Below are 17,780 nucleotides of genomic sequence, written 5' to 3'. Positions count from 1 at the left end.
TGGCTATGTTTCATCATATGGCTAAGTTTTGTTAGAAATATATATTCGCCCAAAAATGCAAATGTTTGTTTCGGTCCAACACAAACATTTAGCATATGTACGGAAACAGCCATAAGCCATGATAATAAATATATTGCAGCTATGATAAGGTATTGCAACCCAAGCTTTTACTTTCAATCAAACATGTTGAGTGGAAGATGTCGGAAAGCTTTGGCAAATACTTTGTGTGTGGATTCCAATAAAATACTCTTTGATTTTTTAAACAAAAAACACAACACTCACATTCACAAATAAAAAATATTATGAGGCTTATTTAAAGTTAAAAATTTCATATGGACGGATGGATGAATTAAGAAGGCTGGCGAATGGTGGCCGCATTTGTATAAGCTTTGCAAAGTTTCGTTCGTTTAGTTAGGTTTGGAACGTGTAACCGTTAAAACGTTGTTTCTTACCTTTTTCGCTCGAACGAAAGTGAAACCGAAACCATCCTTCATTTGTTGTGCAAAACGGTCCTAAAGTTGTTGTTTGTAAAACGTATGCAATATAAATCTCATTTATCCGCATATTGCATTCCATTCGCTTATACTCAAGGATTATCCTCCCCTATCTCATTGTAACAGGGAATACTAACCAGAGAATTACCATGGAACAGTTTGGTCTTTTTCTCGGATTAGCTCTTTTGGCCACCAATGGTAAGTGACAGTGTCTGCCTACCAAACTTCCAAAAAAAATCGCTCTGAAATAATCAATTCGTTTTGGTCAATTGCCCAGAAACAATATGGCACTTTGTGGTTTACTTTCAAATGCTGTCTACCAGCAGCAACACAACAACCACCAATACCATTACCCTACCAACCAACAAAAAACCAACTATTACTCAATTTTAAAGCCAATAACTGGAGTGGTAGCGGCAGATATTGCAGCCAGGCAGCTGCAATGTTACGTTGTTCATGGCTGTTTCAATTTTTTCTTTTCTCAGCGTTCAATTGTACCATCGATACAATTGGTAACGTTACCTACTTTCAATTATTGTTAATACATGAGCATATTGTGTTCGATATTAAAAATCTCGCATTACATTTTTACTCTTTGTGCTAGATTTGATTATAATTTTTTTGTTTTTGCCTGCGAGCATGCCCCCTGCTCTCAGGCCCCCTACAATCTAAAATATACGTTTGCATTGTAGGAAACTGGAATTTCCGGAGCTTAAATACATTTAATTTCCATTATAAGTTGGATAAAAAAACTTTTATTACTAGCATTCATTTACTCAATCATTTCGTTAAAGTGTTAATAACAACGCCTCGGTAAATCTGTAAAATTACATTGTTACCATAATCTGTTTAAAGAATTTGCCATTTCAACTTTATTTCATATACAGCATATAAGATCTGAATCTACAATGAACTACTCGAGACACTTTGCTCTAAGCCATTTAACTTTAAGTGAAGAGTTTCGGGTATTCCAAAGGGACTCTTGAAACTTTTCATAGATATTTAGCCTTAAAATAAAACATGTTTTCTTGTATATTGTATCATACAAATATGATTTTATATTTCGAAAAGCAATGTTGAACTGTTAACATCATGAAGCATTAAAGCCTGAGCTTAATTCAAGAAGGTTGCAATTTTCTCAGGGACATGTCAAAACTTTAGTTAGAAGCAATGAACCAAGTGCGGGCGGGCAGGATACTTACCATCAAGGATTATACTAAAAATTTTCTGACTTTATATTAGGACAGGCGGCATTTTTATATGGGAGTGTAACATATTTATTGACTTACGTTAACTTTATTCAAATCACGTTTTCCAAAATAACCCCAAATCTATAATTTTATCATATTCCGAAAAATATGATAACTTACAAAGGATAGGAGAACAAAACCACTTATCAGAGATAAGAAATCAAACACAATTGTTAGCCAGATCTTGATGGCTGGTTTTGCAAGAAGGTGATAGCATACATAGAGTGTTAAAAGTCGATTAAAGCGCATCTTTTCGTCTCGATTGCAATGGTTTTGCTCTAATAGTAACCTCAAAATACGAAATAAATGGGCCCCTTACTTTTCAATTATACTAGCTGAACCGGGACCGCTCCGCTGTGCCTTTCTTTACAATATAAGGAACGAAATTCACCTTTTAATATTTTTATTCAGTTTTTAAAAAATTTTTGAAAAATACCATGCTGCAATGGGGATACCTAGGAACAGTAATGGCCATATATGTTAAATTTCAATAAAAAAAAACACATAATAATAAAAACATTACTTTTCATTAGTAATCTCATATGTTATGATTATGAACGTACACGCAAAAAAAAACGTTTGAGACATTTTTACGGGAAACAAAATACTTTAATTGCGAAGTTTTTCCTTGTAACTATGTATCGTTTCGCCTCAACATATCAAACGGTAGCCATAAACGTAGCATTTTTTAAGTTACAAAGTTTGTTTATTAAACTCTCTTGCATCTCTCCTAGAGAGAGAGAGAGAGAGAGAGAGAGAGTGAGCGTTTAAGCGTATAGACCAGTGATGGATAAACTCGGAAATTGACAATTTTTAAAGTTTCGTCATCTTACGTCCAATGACAAATATCATTAAATCAACATGAAAGGCTTTTTGTATAATTGTGTATCATAACATCTTATAATTGGTAAAAATTTGAGTTAGAATTATGTTACAGCATTACATTGAATTCGGCATCCTTTTCAATATGCACAATCTATTTTAAAATTAAAAATATAATACCCTACACCACCGAGTCTACGTAATACTTTTAATCTATAGCACTTATATCTAAATTTAGTCAGACTTTAATTTTGCATACCTATTGAAATATCGAATTGAAACTTCTACGATTTTGGGAGCTTTATCTAAATCAGATTCGATATGCTCACGTAATGGGAAGTTAATTAAAACATCTCATGAATTTTTTTGTAAAGATCAGACCAAAATTGTAGCTATTACAGCCTTAAAAGTCGAACCGATTAAAAGGTATATATGAGAACTTTACTAAATCTGGTTCGATTTTGATGACATTTTTTGCATGTAGTGCGACTTCAAATAAAACATCACCTTCAAAATTTTGTAAGGATGGGACCAAAATTGTGGCTACTACAGCTTTAAAAGGGCATATCGGATAAAAGATATATATGGGAGCTATATATAAATCTGATACGATTCTGAAAAAGCACTATATGCCAAATTTGGTAAAGATCGGCCCATTGTGCCTTCCACAGCCTTAATAGGTCAAATCGGATGAAAGTTATATATGGAAGCTATATCTAAATCTGAACCGATTTAGATGAAATTTTGCACACGTATTAAGACGTCATACGAAACATATCATGCTTAATTTGGTAAAGATCGGACAGAAATTGTAGATCCTACAGCTCTAAAAGGGCATATCGGATAAAAGATATATATGAGAGCTATAACTAAATCTGAACCGATCAAAAATCAATAGCGTTCGTCCTTGGACCAAAAAAGAGAATAATGCAAAATTTTGTGAAAATCGGACAACAAATGCGACCTGTACATTGATTACAAAAATACATGGACAGACGGACATAGCTAAATCTCTCCTTCTTGGCGTTGCAAACAAATGCACAAATCTATAATACCCTGTACCACAGTGGTGGTGTAGGGTATAAAGAATATACATATACACAAGCATGACGTTAAATTAATTTATAAGTTGAGAAAAACTAGTTGAAACCACGAATTACATTTTATATATAAAGAATGAAAGGTATTGTCAGTGGGAAAAAAACTTTATTCGTCACAAATTCTTGCAAGAATCTATCGCAAAAAAACATGTACTTTTATCGTAAATAAAGTCCAAAGTCTGTCAGAAAAGAAGTTTACTTGGCGATACTTTCTTTTATGTGAAACGAATTATTTTTTTACATGTAAGAATTCTTAAAGAATGAATAATAATTTCCATAAAGATGTAACGGAAAATGTAATGAAAACATTAGCGGATCACCACAAGGCAACTTCATTGGTTTTTATGCTCGAGAATAATCCAAAACATGCCCCTAGGTCGTTAAATCCTGTTTTTTACTTAACACAAAGATTTATTGTTCCGATCTTCTCAGATCATTGTATTAAAACCCATTGAAAACTATCGTAATCAAACCAATTCTGTATATTATTACAAAATGTACAAGGGATTTTGCTTAATAACTCCCAGGTTCGCTTAAAATTTTAGTTGCAATCCATGCCCCAAGTTGAAAAGCACGAAAGGGTTGCCCAACTTAATATTAGGTTACAAAACGTACGGAATATTTCCGTCCGTTTCCTTGCCTTGCTATATTAAACTCAGAAACTTTTTCATATATTTTCTTATATATACATGTTCCTTATCTTAACTTATGAGCTAATAATAATGTTTTTATCATTTAATTCCAATAAAAAGTAGATTTTTCGAACTAAAGCATGGTGTCCCTAATTATGTGGCCACCACTGTATATTCCTCTCGAATAACAATATGTTACTTCCAAATGATATTATTTGAATCCCATATGATCTTATTTGGTCTCGAAAAGTTTGTGGACCTAATACGTGACCCTGCAATTTGATGTCATATCGTTGATCTACTCTTAAATACCTTTCATTTGAGACCCAATTTGCAAAGTCGTTAAAAATGTCCTATTTACAAGGTTTTAGAGGGTGAGCCGGTTTCTCCGACGCTTGATCTCGATATCAAATTATTTTCTACTCTATACCTTTCACCGCACAATTAACAAAAAGCCGTATGAAGAGGACATATTTATCGCCGATGGATCTTAATCTGGGGTAAATACGTCCTCTTTATACGGGTTTTTATTGATTCGGCGTTGGTTCCCCACACCCTTAAACCCCAACGTGGATATTAAATTCCTGTCCTACTTCCACTTACATTTTATTTGAGCTCCACACTGCCATGATCGGTAAAAATTACCTGTTCGTTTTTTACACTTAAATATTTTTCATTTGCTGTGGACAGTTGGTGTTAACCTTTTCTAACTGCGCTCAAAGAAAAGATGCCTAATATGATCCAAGATTTGATTCGGAAGGCTTTCTTCTGGCATTGCTCTATGGACCTGCTTTAGAGGCAACACATTTCAGGAAACTACTGGGACTCTAAAATTTTGAACCAATAATTGTGAAGTCGGAGATCCCCGTAGAGCAGAGGTGAGCATGCCACCTATGACGCTGAACGCCTGGGTTCGCATTCTGGCGAGAAGATAAAAAATTTTAGATGTGGCTATCCCCTCCTAATGCTTTTGACATCTGTAAGGTACTTTGTCATGTTAAAACTTCTCTCCAAATGCGTATAGCACTGCGGCACGCCGTTTGAACTTGGCTATAAAAAGGATGCCCTTATTATTGAGATTAAACTTGAATCGGACAGCACTCATTGATATGTCAGAAGTTTGGCCCGTTCCTTAATGGAATGTTCGAGGGCAAATTTGCAACTATAAAGTCATCAAAACGGCGCTGACAAAATTGGGTGTCTTTATAATTTATGCCGCGCTTACATCTTACATTTGATCGTCTTGTTATTCAGTGTCGATCTTGCAATGTCCTTCCATCTGTCAAAATCACGACAGCTTTTGAACGAATAAAGATCTCTGCTTGGTGTAGGTTATTGAGGTTGGCCATATAGGTTCAGATTTAGATTCAGTTCCCATAAAAACCTATCTAGTTAACTTCTTCAGCACTAGAAACCTCAAATTCATCCGATTTGACTGAAATTTGGTACGTGAAGTACACTTATACTCTCATATAATCATCCAAAAAGGTTCATAAAAAGATCATGCCCCATATAAATCGATACCCGGATTTGACTTCTTCTTATTATTGTTAAGTTATTGATCATAACTTAAAATATAAGATAAAAATTACACCCTATAAGTCAATTCAGGAGATCGGTTATATGGGCACTATATCTAAACAATGACTGAATTTTCTTATTTACAGCAAATTGCTGCAGTTAAAACGAGATAATAATTAAAATATACAAACTTACCTTTCAACCAATATATACATATGTTTGGTCGGACGAACAAAAGTGTGATCCAAGAAACATGTGAACTATTACTTAAACTAAAGGGTGATTTTTTTGAGGTTAGGATTTTCATGCATTAGTATTTGACAGATCACGTGGGATTTCAGACATGGTGTCAAAGGGAAAGATGCTCAGTATGCTTTGACATTTCATCATGAATAGACTTACTAACGAGCAACGCTTGCAAATCATTTTCAGTGAATGGGCCCTAGAAAAGTTGGCAGAAAATCCGCTTTTTATCGACAAATTTTGTTCAGCGATGAGGCTCATTTCTGGTTGAATGGCTTCGTAAATAAGCAAAATTGCCGCATTTGGAGTGAAGAGCAACCAGAAGCCGTTCAAGAACTGCCCATTCATCCCGAAAAATGCACTGTTTGGTGTGGTTTGTACGCTGGTGGAATCATTGGACCGTATTTTTTCAAAGATGCTGTTGGACGCAACGTTACGGTGAATGAACACATTTCGAACCGAACACTGATTTTGGTAATAAAATTCAATGATTTGCAAGCGTTGCTCGTTAGTAAGTCTATTCATGATGAAATGTCAAAGCATACTGAGCATCTTTCTCTTTGACACCATGTCTGAAATCCCACGTGATCTGTCAAATACTAATGCATGAAAATCCTAACCTCAAAAAAATCACCCTTTACATACCAACAAGAAAAAAGGCTGGGCCGAACTTTGGATACCCACCACCTCGGGTAAATATGTAAACCACCTTTCGCCAAAATCCGGTGAAAAATGCATACCTTATGCCCCATAGCAGCTATATCGAAATATGTTCCGATTTGGTACAAGTCATTGTTCGATTGTGTATAACAAAATATTGGTCTTTTTAGTAGCTATATCTAAAAATAAAAATGTTGAAGAGCCGAACACAACTCACTGTCCCAAATTTCGGCGATATCGGGCAATGAATGCGCCTTTTATGGGCTCAAAACCTTATATCGAGAGATCAGTTTACATCGCAGCTATATTTAAATCTAGACCGATCTGGGCCAAATTAAAGAAGGGTGTCGAAGGTTCTAACACAACTCACTGCCCCAAATTTCAGCGACATCGGGCGTAAATGCGCCTTTTATGGACTCAAAACCTTAAATCGAGAGATCGGTCTATATGCCAGCTATATGCAAATCTGGATCGATCTGGGCCAAATTGAAGAAAGATGTCAAAGGGTCTAACACAACTCACTGTCCCAAATTTCACCAAAATTGGATAATAAATGTGGCTATTAGGGGCCTAAGACCCTAAATCGGCGGATCGGTCTATATGGGTGTCGAAGGGCCTAACACAACTCACTGTCCCAAATTTCAGCAAAATCGGGTGACAAATGTGGCTTTTACGGCCAAAGACCCTAAATCGGCAGATCGATCTATATGGGGGCTATATCAAGATATAGTCCGATATAGCCCATCTTCGAACTTAACCTGCTTATGGACAAAAAAAGACTCTGTGCAAAATTTCAGCTCAATATCTCTATTTTTGAAGACTGTAGCGTGATTTCAACAGGCAGACGGACGGACATGGCTAGATCGTCTTGTATTTTTACGCTCATCAAGAATACATATACTTTATACGGTCGCAAATGGATATTTCGATGTGTTGCAAAATGACAAAATGAATATACCCCCATCCTTCGGTGGTGGGTATAAAAACCATACTATGCTAAAAACTTCTCCCCAAAGTGGTGTCGCACTGCGGCAAGCCGTTCGGACCTGGCTATAAAAAGGAGGTCCCTTACCATTGAGCTTAAAAGTTGAATCATACACCGGTCATTGATATGTGAGAAATGTGCTCCTCTTACTAAATGGAATGTTCATGGGCAAATATGCATTTGCATGCATTAGACTATAATGTTTAACATTTAACAATTTCCTGGAAGAGCATTATCCAAATATTTTGCTTGATTTAAAACCCAAACAATTATACACAACACCTAACGATAACTTTACCAGATGATTTCTTAATAACGAATTGCCACATATGTCGAATATTTTGTTTTTGTGCTTACCAAACTCTTAGCCATATTTTTTTTACTTCTTAGAGATTGTAAAGTTGAAAAATTTACATTTTGCCCCTGAAACTGATCTTTGGGCTCATTGTGCATAGCACCGCCCACTAATTAGAAAGTAGGTGGAAGCGTGTAATTTACTAAGTGTAGGTCGGTTGAGATTTAAAATGGTCCAAATCAGGTGTACTGCAATTGTGCAAATTAAAAGTAACTGCCAATAACATTATTCGGTATGCATATGAATTGAAAATAACAGTTCATATATATGTCTCAGTTTTAATTGATGTTTATGGTTACATTTATATATACTACATTTATACATTACATTTATATATATTGAAAACACCTGCATACAATTACACTGCTATTAGTTAAATCTGAGTGTGCACCTCTGGTAAAATTTTCGGTTGCAGCCAAGTTTGTGTAGTTTACAAGATGGCGACAAACATCGATTTATAATTTTGGCCTAATTTTAATATTTTTTGGCTAATAAAGGACATATGTGCTGTTATTAATCGTTTTTATTTACTAATAACATTATTTTATGTAGCATGGAGTTATTAAAACATACAATTTCTTTCGTAGTTGCAAGAAAATAATCACCAATATCTATTATGTTACCCGGTTATGCAACGAAAATTTCATTTGAGCTGCTTAACTGCAAGCGAAATTTTCGGTAAAGGTACCAGTAACGAAAATTTCGTTTAGGGTATGTCCATACATTTCATATGATAACGAAAATTTTGCCAGAGGTGCATACCGCCCTTTATATCGAAAAATATGACACCTTGAATTGGCAACTCTTCACAAAGCTACACAAAAGCCGCACAATGACCGAACTGAAACATAAAATTTTAATAGGTTTTGTGGGAAACGAAAAATATTAATATTCAATTCAGCACTAAGGTCTCAATAAGGAATCACAAATGTTTATGAGACACTGTCAGACAATGGTTGGAGGCACGAAAAGGCAAACGAAGTATTTAAGGTATTTCTTTTCGTGACACCACGCCCGCTATATTTGTTTTGTGAAAATAAGTGTCATATGTAATTAACCTTTGCGCAAGTAAGCGATATATCAATCCCACATTACTTTTGCTGTTTAAAAAGTTCAGAAATTTTATAATCAATGCTACTACAGATCAGGAATCACTGGCTTTAATAGTAGTAAAGTAACAAAGTACTATATATTAAATATTTGTAAAACATCTTAATATTTTCTTAAGACAACACCATATGAAAAGGGTGTCGATTTCGCGTGTATATATATATCGTAGTCATATTAATATTGGGTTATGTTACATGTGATCTAATTACTATTCAACATTCTAAATACACTTAACTTGCCCGTCTACCTGTACGTTCTTCTTTTTTTGTTATGCTTTGCACTAACACAAGTGCAAATTCTTTGGATTGTTTTAAAATGTTGGATTTTGCAATACAAAATGAAAGGAAAATTGAAAAAAACCAGTCTTTTAACATTTCAAAGAAAAAAACTAGATTGAAAGAAAAAATGGTTAAGCCCCAATCGCAACCGCTTATGACGGCGATCACTGCTGCTAATATTCTGCACCACCAATTAAAGGTCGGTTAAATAAAGCACCAAACTCGAATAAAAGCAGCAACACTTTTGTTTGCCAGAGAATTCAAAATGGTATAACTTTTTACGCCAACGAAAATATCTGAGATAGAGAACAAACTGGACTCCCTACATTCATATATTTAAAAAAAAAACATGTTTTATTATGAAAGATTTATTTTTTACAGTTTTTGTACACTAAGATTAAAAATGAACTAAATGAGTTATATTGATACGACTCCTAACGAATCTAAGAATAAATAATTAAAATAGGGCGAAAGTTGGGAAGTGAAAATTTTATATATAATACCCATACCCATATTAAAAATGTTAATTGGGCGGTACCATTATATAGACGACTAGCTGGACAGGGCCCGCTCTGCTGCGCCTTCTTTTACTTTATATGGAACAAAACTACTTTGCAAATTTATTTTAGACAATTAGAGAACTTTAACTAAAAGCTCTTAATTACCATGCTACGCAAAATGCAATAGTATATGTATATCGCTTGACTAATAGCATAAAAATATAAATTCCTTTATCTGAATCCCATATTATCTTTATTGTACTACGAATTGGCTCGAAGGGTTTGGGGTACACTTTTGAGTCCGATATTGGAGTGGGAAGGCCCCTAGGGTGATGACTTTTCGTTTGATACACATATTGCCGTGGTTTGTAAATTTGTACTCACTCTTTGGGACGCTTTGGGAAAGGGGCGGCGCCCCAAATACATGGTCCCACATTTGGATATCACATTCGCATTCTAATCCCAAATACCTTTATTTGATTCCGATATTTCGATAGTCAGTAAATAATTGCTGTTTGTGGGGTGTTTTGGGGAAGGCGTAGACCCCCAGCTAATTGGTCCCGTAAGTGGGTATCAATTTCGTGCTCTACTCCCCTAGACCATTCATTTGACATGGTTGGTAAATATGTATGATTAAGGGTTGTTTTTTGGGGAGCGGGTGGTACCCGAAACACTTTATCATGAAAATATATCAATATCGTGCTCTTCTCTAAAATATCCTTTATTTGGTCCGCATATTGCCATTGGCCTTAAAATTGGAAATCAAAATAGTTTTTTATTGTAAAAGTCAGGAAATATGTGCGGTTTGAGGTATGGGCCCTAAAAACGTTCAATATTGGACTCCACTCTCTTAAGGCCCAATTTGTCATGGTGATCAAATAAATACGTCCTATTTGGGGGTTGTTATGGGGTATGGGGCGGCCACTCAGTGACTTGGCCCTGAAAATATGTATCAGATTCGTGTTCCACTCTAAAATACCTCTTCCTCCCCATATTGCAATGATCAGCAAATACGTACTTTTTGGGAGGTGTTATAGGGGTGAGAGGTGACGCCATAGACACTTTTTCCAAATATTAATATCAGATTCGTGCTTTACTCCCAAAGATCTTTCATTTGAGCCACATATTGCTATGGTCGTAAATTTGTCCTCTTTGGGAGGTGATTTTAGAGACGGGCGGCCCCTCAAACACTTGGTCCCACATTTGGATATCGCATTCGTATTCTACACTCAAATACCTTTTATTTGAGCCCCATATTGCCATGGTCAGTAAATAAGTCCTGTTTTGGGGGTGTTTTGGCGAAAGGGTGGACTCCAGAAACTTGGTCCCAGATTTGGATCTCAAATTCGTATTCTACTCGCAAATACCTTTCATTTGAGTCCCATATTGCCATGGTGGGTAAATATATTTGAGGGTGTTTTGGGGGTTGGGGTGGTCTCCCAAACACTTGGTCCGAAAATTTGATATCAAATATGTTTACTAATCTTAAATACCTTTCATTTGAGTACCATATTATTGTTATTGGTCTGTATATATATATATATATATATATATATATATTTGGTAGGATTTAGGGTGGGACGTCCCCCCTATGTACCCTATTCGGAATTTGAATACCAAAATTTTGTTTTTATGTTACTATAAGAGATCACACAGAATTTCGTTTAAATCGCACCACCCATCTCCGAGATCTGGCGTTTCTGAAAATTAGGGTAAGGGGGAGGGTCGTCAATTTCATGAAATTTTGCACAAAGGATTTTCTTATGAAATTGGTTCAGATTTAGATATAGCTCGGTCCATATAAAGCAGGGTAGGTACTTCTAGCAAAATTTTCGATTGCAGCCAACACATTTATGTCTCCACTGGAAAATAGCTTTGTAGACTAAAAGATGGCTACAAACATCAATTCATTATTTTGCCCGACTTTTAATTATTTTTGACTAATTAACCACGTATTTGCTGAAATTAACCGTTTTTGTTTGCAAATTGCTTTCATGTTGCATGGAGCTATTTAATCTTGAATTTTCATCAGTAGCTGCAAGAAATATTTCTCCAATGCTTATTATTTCATCCTGTTTTGCGAAGAATTTTTCATTTAATCTGCGTACCTGCCAGCGAAATTTTTAGGTAAAGGTTGGTATTCTATTCTGCTTTCGAAATAGTAGCGGAAACTTTTAATTTTTTCGCGAACGAAATTTGACAACTATCATATGTTTTTGTTCCCATATCGAAACACGCTTTTTTATCTGCACTTATTGTATTCACTATTTGACTTATTTTGTGCAAAGTTCGGCTGGGCCGAATCTTGCGAAGCTATATCAGGTTATATATTGATTTAGACCATACTTGATACAGTTTTTGGAGCCATAACAGAACACCGCATGCAAAATTTTATTCAAATCGGACCTAAATGTGGCTTGTAAGCACTCAACGAGTGAAATCGTCAGATCGGTTTATATGGTAGCTATTTCAGGTTATTGGCCGATTTGGACAATACTTGTTTAAAACTATAAAAGAACACTAAATACAAAATTTTAGCCAATTCGGATAAAAATTGTTGCTTCCAGGGGCTCAAGAAGTCAAATCGGGAGATCGGTTTATATGGGAGCTATATCTGGTTATAGACCGATTTGGAATGTATTTGCCACAGTTGTTGTAAATCATAACAGAACACTACGCGCAAAATTTTAGCCAAATCGGACAAAAATTGGGGCTTCCAGGAGATCAAGAGTCATATCGGGAGATCGGTTTATATGGGATCTACTAGCTGACCCGGGCCCGCTCCGCTGCGCCTTCTTTTACTTTATATGGATCAAAAGTTTCCTTGGAATATTTATTGTCGACAATTAAAGAGCTTTTAGTGAATTAACATGCCACGAAAATAGTATATAATATAAGTACCTTTATCTGAGTCCCATATGATCTTTATGATCTTTATTGGTCTACAAAGTTAAGTTTGGATGTATGGTATACTCCATTCTTAAAATACGTCATTTCAGCCCGATATTCTCATGATGTCTGCTGTAGGGGTGTTTTCGTAGGTGAGACACTTGGCCCTGAAAAAATATCAGCATCGTGCTCTTCTCTCAAATACCATTTATTTAAACCCCATATTGCCTTTGGTTTAGGGGAGTTTACAGGATGAGGCGTCCCCCAAACACATGGCCCCAAAATAGGTTAGCAAATTTGTTTTCTAATCTCAAATGCCTTTCATTTGAGCCACATATTGTCATGGTCGAAAAATTTTTACCCTTTGGGGGTGTTTTGGGGATGGGGTGTTGCCCTGAATACATGGTCCTACATTTGGATATCAAATTCGTATTCTACTCGTTTATTTGAGCCCCATATTGCGATGGTCAGTAACAAATTGCTGTTTGTGGGGTATTTTGGGAAAGGGGTCGACCTCCAGAAAATTTGTCCCGAAAGTGGGTATCAATTCTTGCTCTACCGCCCAAGACCTTTCATTTAAGCTCCATATTGACATGGTCGGTAATTATGCCTGATTTAGGGGTGTTTTGGGGATTGGGGTGGTCTCCGATGCACTAAGCTCTGAAAATATATCAGCAACGTGTTCTATTCTTATATAACTATATATCATTTTTTTGAACCCCATATTGCCATTGGCCTCAAAATTGGATATCAAATTCGTTTTCTAATCTCATTTAAACTCCTTATTTGGCCCTAAAAACTATAAATATTTAGTTCCACTCTCTTTAAGACCCAAATTGTCTTGGTGAGCAAATACGTCCAATGGGGGTTTGTTATGGTGGTGGGACGTCCCCCCAGACATTTAGCCCCTAATGTTGATTTCTGATACGTGGTAGTAGGCAAACCTGACCGGCTTGGGGGTGTTTTGGGGGATGGGCGGCCACTGAGTGAGTTGGCCTTGAAAATATATATCGGATTAGTGTTGTACTCTAAAAACCCTCTTATTTGAGCCTCATATTGCTATAATCAGCAAATACTTCCTATTTGGGCGGTGTTGTGGGGGTGGGGTGGCCCCATAGACACTTTTCCCGAATATTGATATCAAATTCGTGCTTTACTCCCAAAGACCTTTCATTTTTTGATATGAGATTCGTATACCTTTTATTTACCTTTTATTTAAGCCCCATATTCCCATGGTCAGTAAATAAGTCCTGTTTGGGTGGTGTTTTGGGGAAGGGGTCCACCTCCCCAGAAACGTGGTCCCACATTTGAATATCAGATTCGTATTCTACTCGCAAATACCTTTCATTTGAGTCCCATATTGTCATGGTCGGTAAATATGTCCGAGGGGTGTTTTGGGGCTTGGGGTGGTCCCCCTAGCACTTGGTCCGACAATTGGATACCAGATACGTTTTCTTATCCTAAATACCTTTCATTTGAGTCCCATATTGTCGTGATTGTTCTAAATATATGTTTGGTGGGTTTTAGGGGGGGCTGCCCCCCTAGGTACCCTATTCGAAATTTGGATACCAAATTTTTATTTTTAGGGTACTATATCAGAGCACACAAAATTTCGCTTAAATCGCACCAGATCGAGATCTGGTGTTTCTGAAAATAAGGGTAAAGGGAAAGGTCGGCCCCCTCTTCAGATATCAAAAAATGTAGTACCCTATTTTTACCACGTGGTCATTATGCACCATCTGTGAAAATTTCAAGAAAATCGGTTCAGCCGTTTCTGAGTCTATAAGGAACAAACAAACATACAAAGAAACAAACAAACAAACACAAATTGATTTTTATATATTATAAGATATGCAAATCTGAACCGATATGGCCCATTTGCATTCTCCAACGACCTACATTAACACTTAGTATCTGTGCAAAATTTTAAGCGGCTAGCATTACGCCTTCGGCATCTATCGTAATTTCGACAGACGAAAGGACGGATGGACATGGCTAGTTCGAATCACAATTTCTAGACGATCAAGAATGTATATACTTTATGGGGCCCTAGATCAATATTTCAAGGTGTTACAAAGGGAATGACTAGATTGGTATACCTCCATCCTATGGTAGTGGGTATAAAAAATAGATCGCATGCGTTTCTCTACTTGCGAAAAAAATTGTTCTCATAGGATGGGACGGTCTAATATGTATAAGTCAACTTGTTTTTGTTTCTTTGTTCCCTGTAGACGCTACAATACGACGATTTTTTTGGCGTTTTTAGAAAAACGAAATAATTTGTTTACTTAAATTCAGGCAATTCATTATAAAATGTATGAGATAAGTTTTCGTCACATTTACATTTTTTGGTAAAATTTTATTAAAACAGTGAGTCAGCCTTTATATCCGCAAGATTCAAGAATGTCTTTGAATCTTCTCGATGCCCAAAAAGAAGAAGAAGTTGATGAGCTAAAAGCAAGATTACATCAATAATAATCATCACACGTTTCGCTATTCTCTACAAATCTCTACAATTTCTACTACAAACTTACCATTTTATCTCTCGTTCCTCTGGTACCAAAAATTCGAATAAACAGCCACAATATTTTCTTTTCGCTATATTCCAGCCATTTTTAAAGTGATCAATAATGTGATAATGAGATCGACATTCGTTACTGGTTAAAAAAGTCTCATATCTCTTGTGCCTAAATTGGTGGGATTAATCCCTTGAGCACCACTTACTTTTTTGGGCTTCTTGCTGTTGATTTCACGAGAGCAAATAAAGATTCGTGAAATCTGCGGGCTCTCAAATGTAAAAATACTTTTCCAGTAAAACTTGCAGAAAATTAAGAATTTTGATATATAAATAAAACAACACTCCAAATTATTTGCTGTCGCTGTTCGTAATTTTGCGAATTTATTGAAAATACACAGGAAAATAAACAGTCTGTCTGTCGAAAGCACGCTAACTTCCGAAGGAGTAAAGCTAGCCGCTTGAAATTTTGCACAAATATTTCTTATTAGGTCGGTTGATATTGTAAATGGGCCATATCGGTCCATATTTTGATATAGCTGCCAAATAAACAGATCTTGGGTCTTGACTTCTTGAGCCTCTAGAGAGTGCAATTCTTATCCGATTGGAATGAAATTTTGCACGACGTGTTTTGTTATGATATCCAACAACTGTGACAAGTATGATTCAAATCGGTCCATAACCTGATATAGCTGTCATATAAACCGATCTTGGGTCTTGACTTCTTGAGCATCTAGAGGGCGCAATTCTTATCCGATTTGGCTGAAATTTTGCATGACGTATTTTATTCTTACTTTCAACAACTGTGTCAAAAAAGGTTCAAATTGGTACATAACCTGATATAGCTGCCGTATAAACCGATCGGATCCTCTCATGACCATCAACATACGTATTTATTATGGTCTGAATCGGTCTATAGTCCGATACAGCTCCCATATAATTCGATCTCTATTTTACTTCTTGAGCCCCCAAAGGGCGCAATTCTTATTCGAATTGGCTGACATTTTGCACAGGTCCCAACATATAATTTAATTGTGGTCTAAACCGAACCATATCTTGATATCGCTCTAACAGCAGAGCAAATATTTTCTTATATCCTTTTTTTGCCTAAGAAGTGATGCCGGGAAAAGAACTCGACAAATGCGATCCATGGTGGAGGGTATATAAGATTCGGCCCGGCCGAAGTTCGCCCGGCAAAAAGTTTTCTATTGAATTTAGCAAATTTTGATGTATGTCTGTGTTCTTCTCATTTTTGACAACTAGTACTAAAAAAGCGTGCACCGAATGGTTTCTGTTAGAATAAAAAACGGTGGCGTGCCAAAATAGGATTTTTACTCTGCATTTTATCATCATACGATTTCAAAACCAATTAAGAACATATATTGATATTGTAGTATAATTATTTTCTGATTTTAAACGTTTCTTCTAAAGCAGATAAAAAGTAGTTGACACAAATGTACGTATTGCGATTGCAATAAGACAAATAATTTTACTTATTTCTGCTACAGCTGTTTAAGTGTTGCCAACGGAATGTAAAGTGTAAAATGAAAATCACACGAAAACCGAAGAATCGACCCATGTATCGTACAAATTAATTACGATTTGTAATCACAAACTTCCGTTAAACAGACTTGATAATAGAAAAAAATTCTTGATTCAATTAAAACAATTCTTAGAGCGCACAGCAAGCCGATTAGAGCGTACAACATGGTGTAGGTGAATGTCTATAGTGGCATGGGACAGATTAATATCTGCACCCTCATTTCAACCTAACCTAAAACAATTCTTTTAACAGGAAAAAAACTCTTAACAGAAACTTTATTGCTTTCGGAAGTTTTTTTTTTTGTCCATACGCCATTTTTATTTTTCAGAAGATCAAAGGTCTTAGTCTAATGATTTAAAATGATCATGCTGAAAAAATAGTCGGCTTAAACTTCCTCACAGCAGAAGTCGAATAATCGATTATTTGAAAATAGATTTGCAGATCGCTGAAAGGATTGCGTAGTCAGTATCCATTTTCCTGACCCAAAACTTCAAAGTGAAGATGCTATCTTTAAATTTAATATATACTAACGGACACAACCATCGCTTTTGAATTTTGATCGCTGATTGATTATCATTTTACTTCACAAATAACTGTGCATTTACTATTTTTTGAAATTGTTTGACTATCGTTAATTAAAAAAAATATTCAACATTTAAAGACGCTCTTATTTGTAATGCCATTCTGTATCTTAAACTAAGGCACAACAATGCCTTTCCCCAAAGTAGATTTCCTAACCTTCAATGACATTTTAAACTTCATTTAATGATTTTTGTCTTTAATAACAAAGCGCAGCGTCAAGGATATATTAAACTACCATTTAAGATAAAACGTCCTTAATATCAAGTAAAACTAAACAAAAATCTAAACGAAATGTCTCCTT

General features: G+C 35.8%; 1 protein-coding gene across 2 annotated transcripts in view; it reads left to right on the top strand.

The window, feature by feature from the left end:
• Nucleotides 1-401: 401 nt before the first annotated feature.
• Nucleotides 402-17,780, top strand: part of LOC106081433 (protein obstructor-E) — a 42,928-nt gene continuing 25,549 nt past the window's right edge. The window contains exons 1-2 of one of the 2 annotated variants that reach the window (XM_013243372.2): nucleotides 402-534; nucleotides 621-692. In XM_013243372.2, coding sequence (XP_013098826.1) covers nucleotides 644-692 — 49 coding nt within the window. In that variant the 5' untranslated portion in view covers nucleotides 402-534; nucleotides 621-643. Of the gene's footprint in view, nucleotides 693-17,780 lie in introns of both variants that reach the window. The other variant, XM_059366738.1, reaches the window with a different exon arrangement.

This window comes from Stomoxys calcitrans, chromosome 4 (assembly GCF_963082655.1).
Source record: "Stomoxys calcitrans chromosome 4, idStoCalc2.1, whole genome shotgun sequence".
NCBI classification, from domain to species: Eukaryota; Metazoa; Arthropoda; class Insecta; order Diptera; family Muscidae; genus Stomoxys; species Stomoxys calcitrans.
The sequence above is the reverse complement of the archived record's forward strand: the minus strand, read 5'-3'. Positions and strand labels throughout refer to the sequence as shown.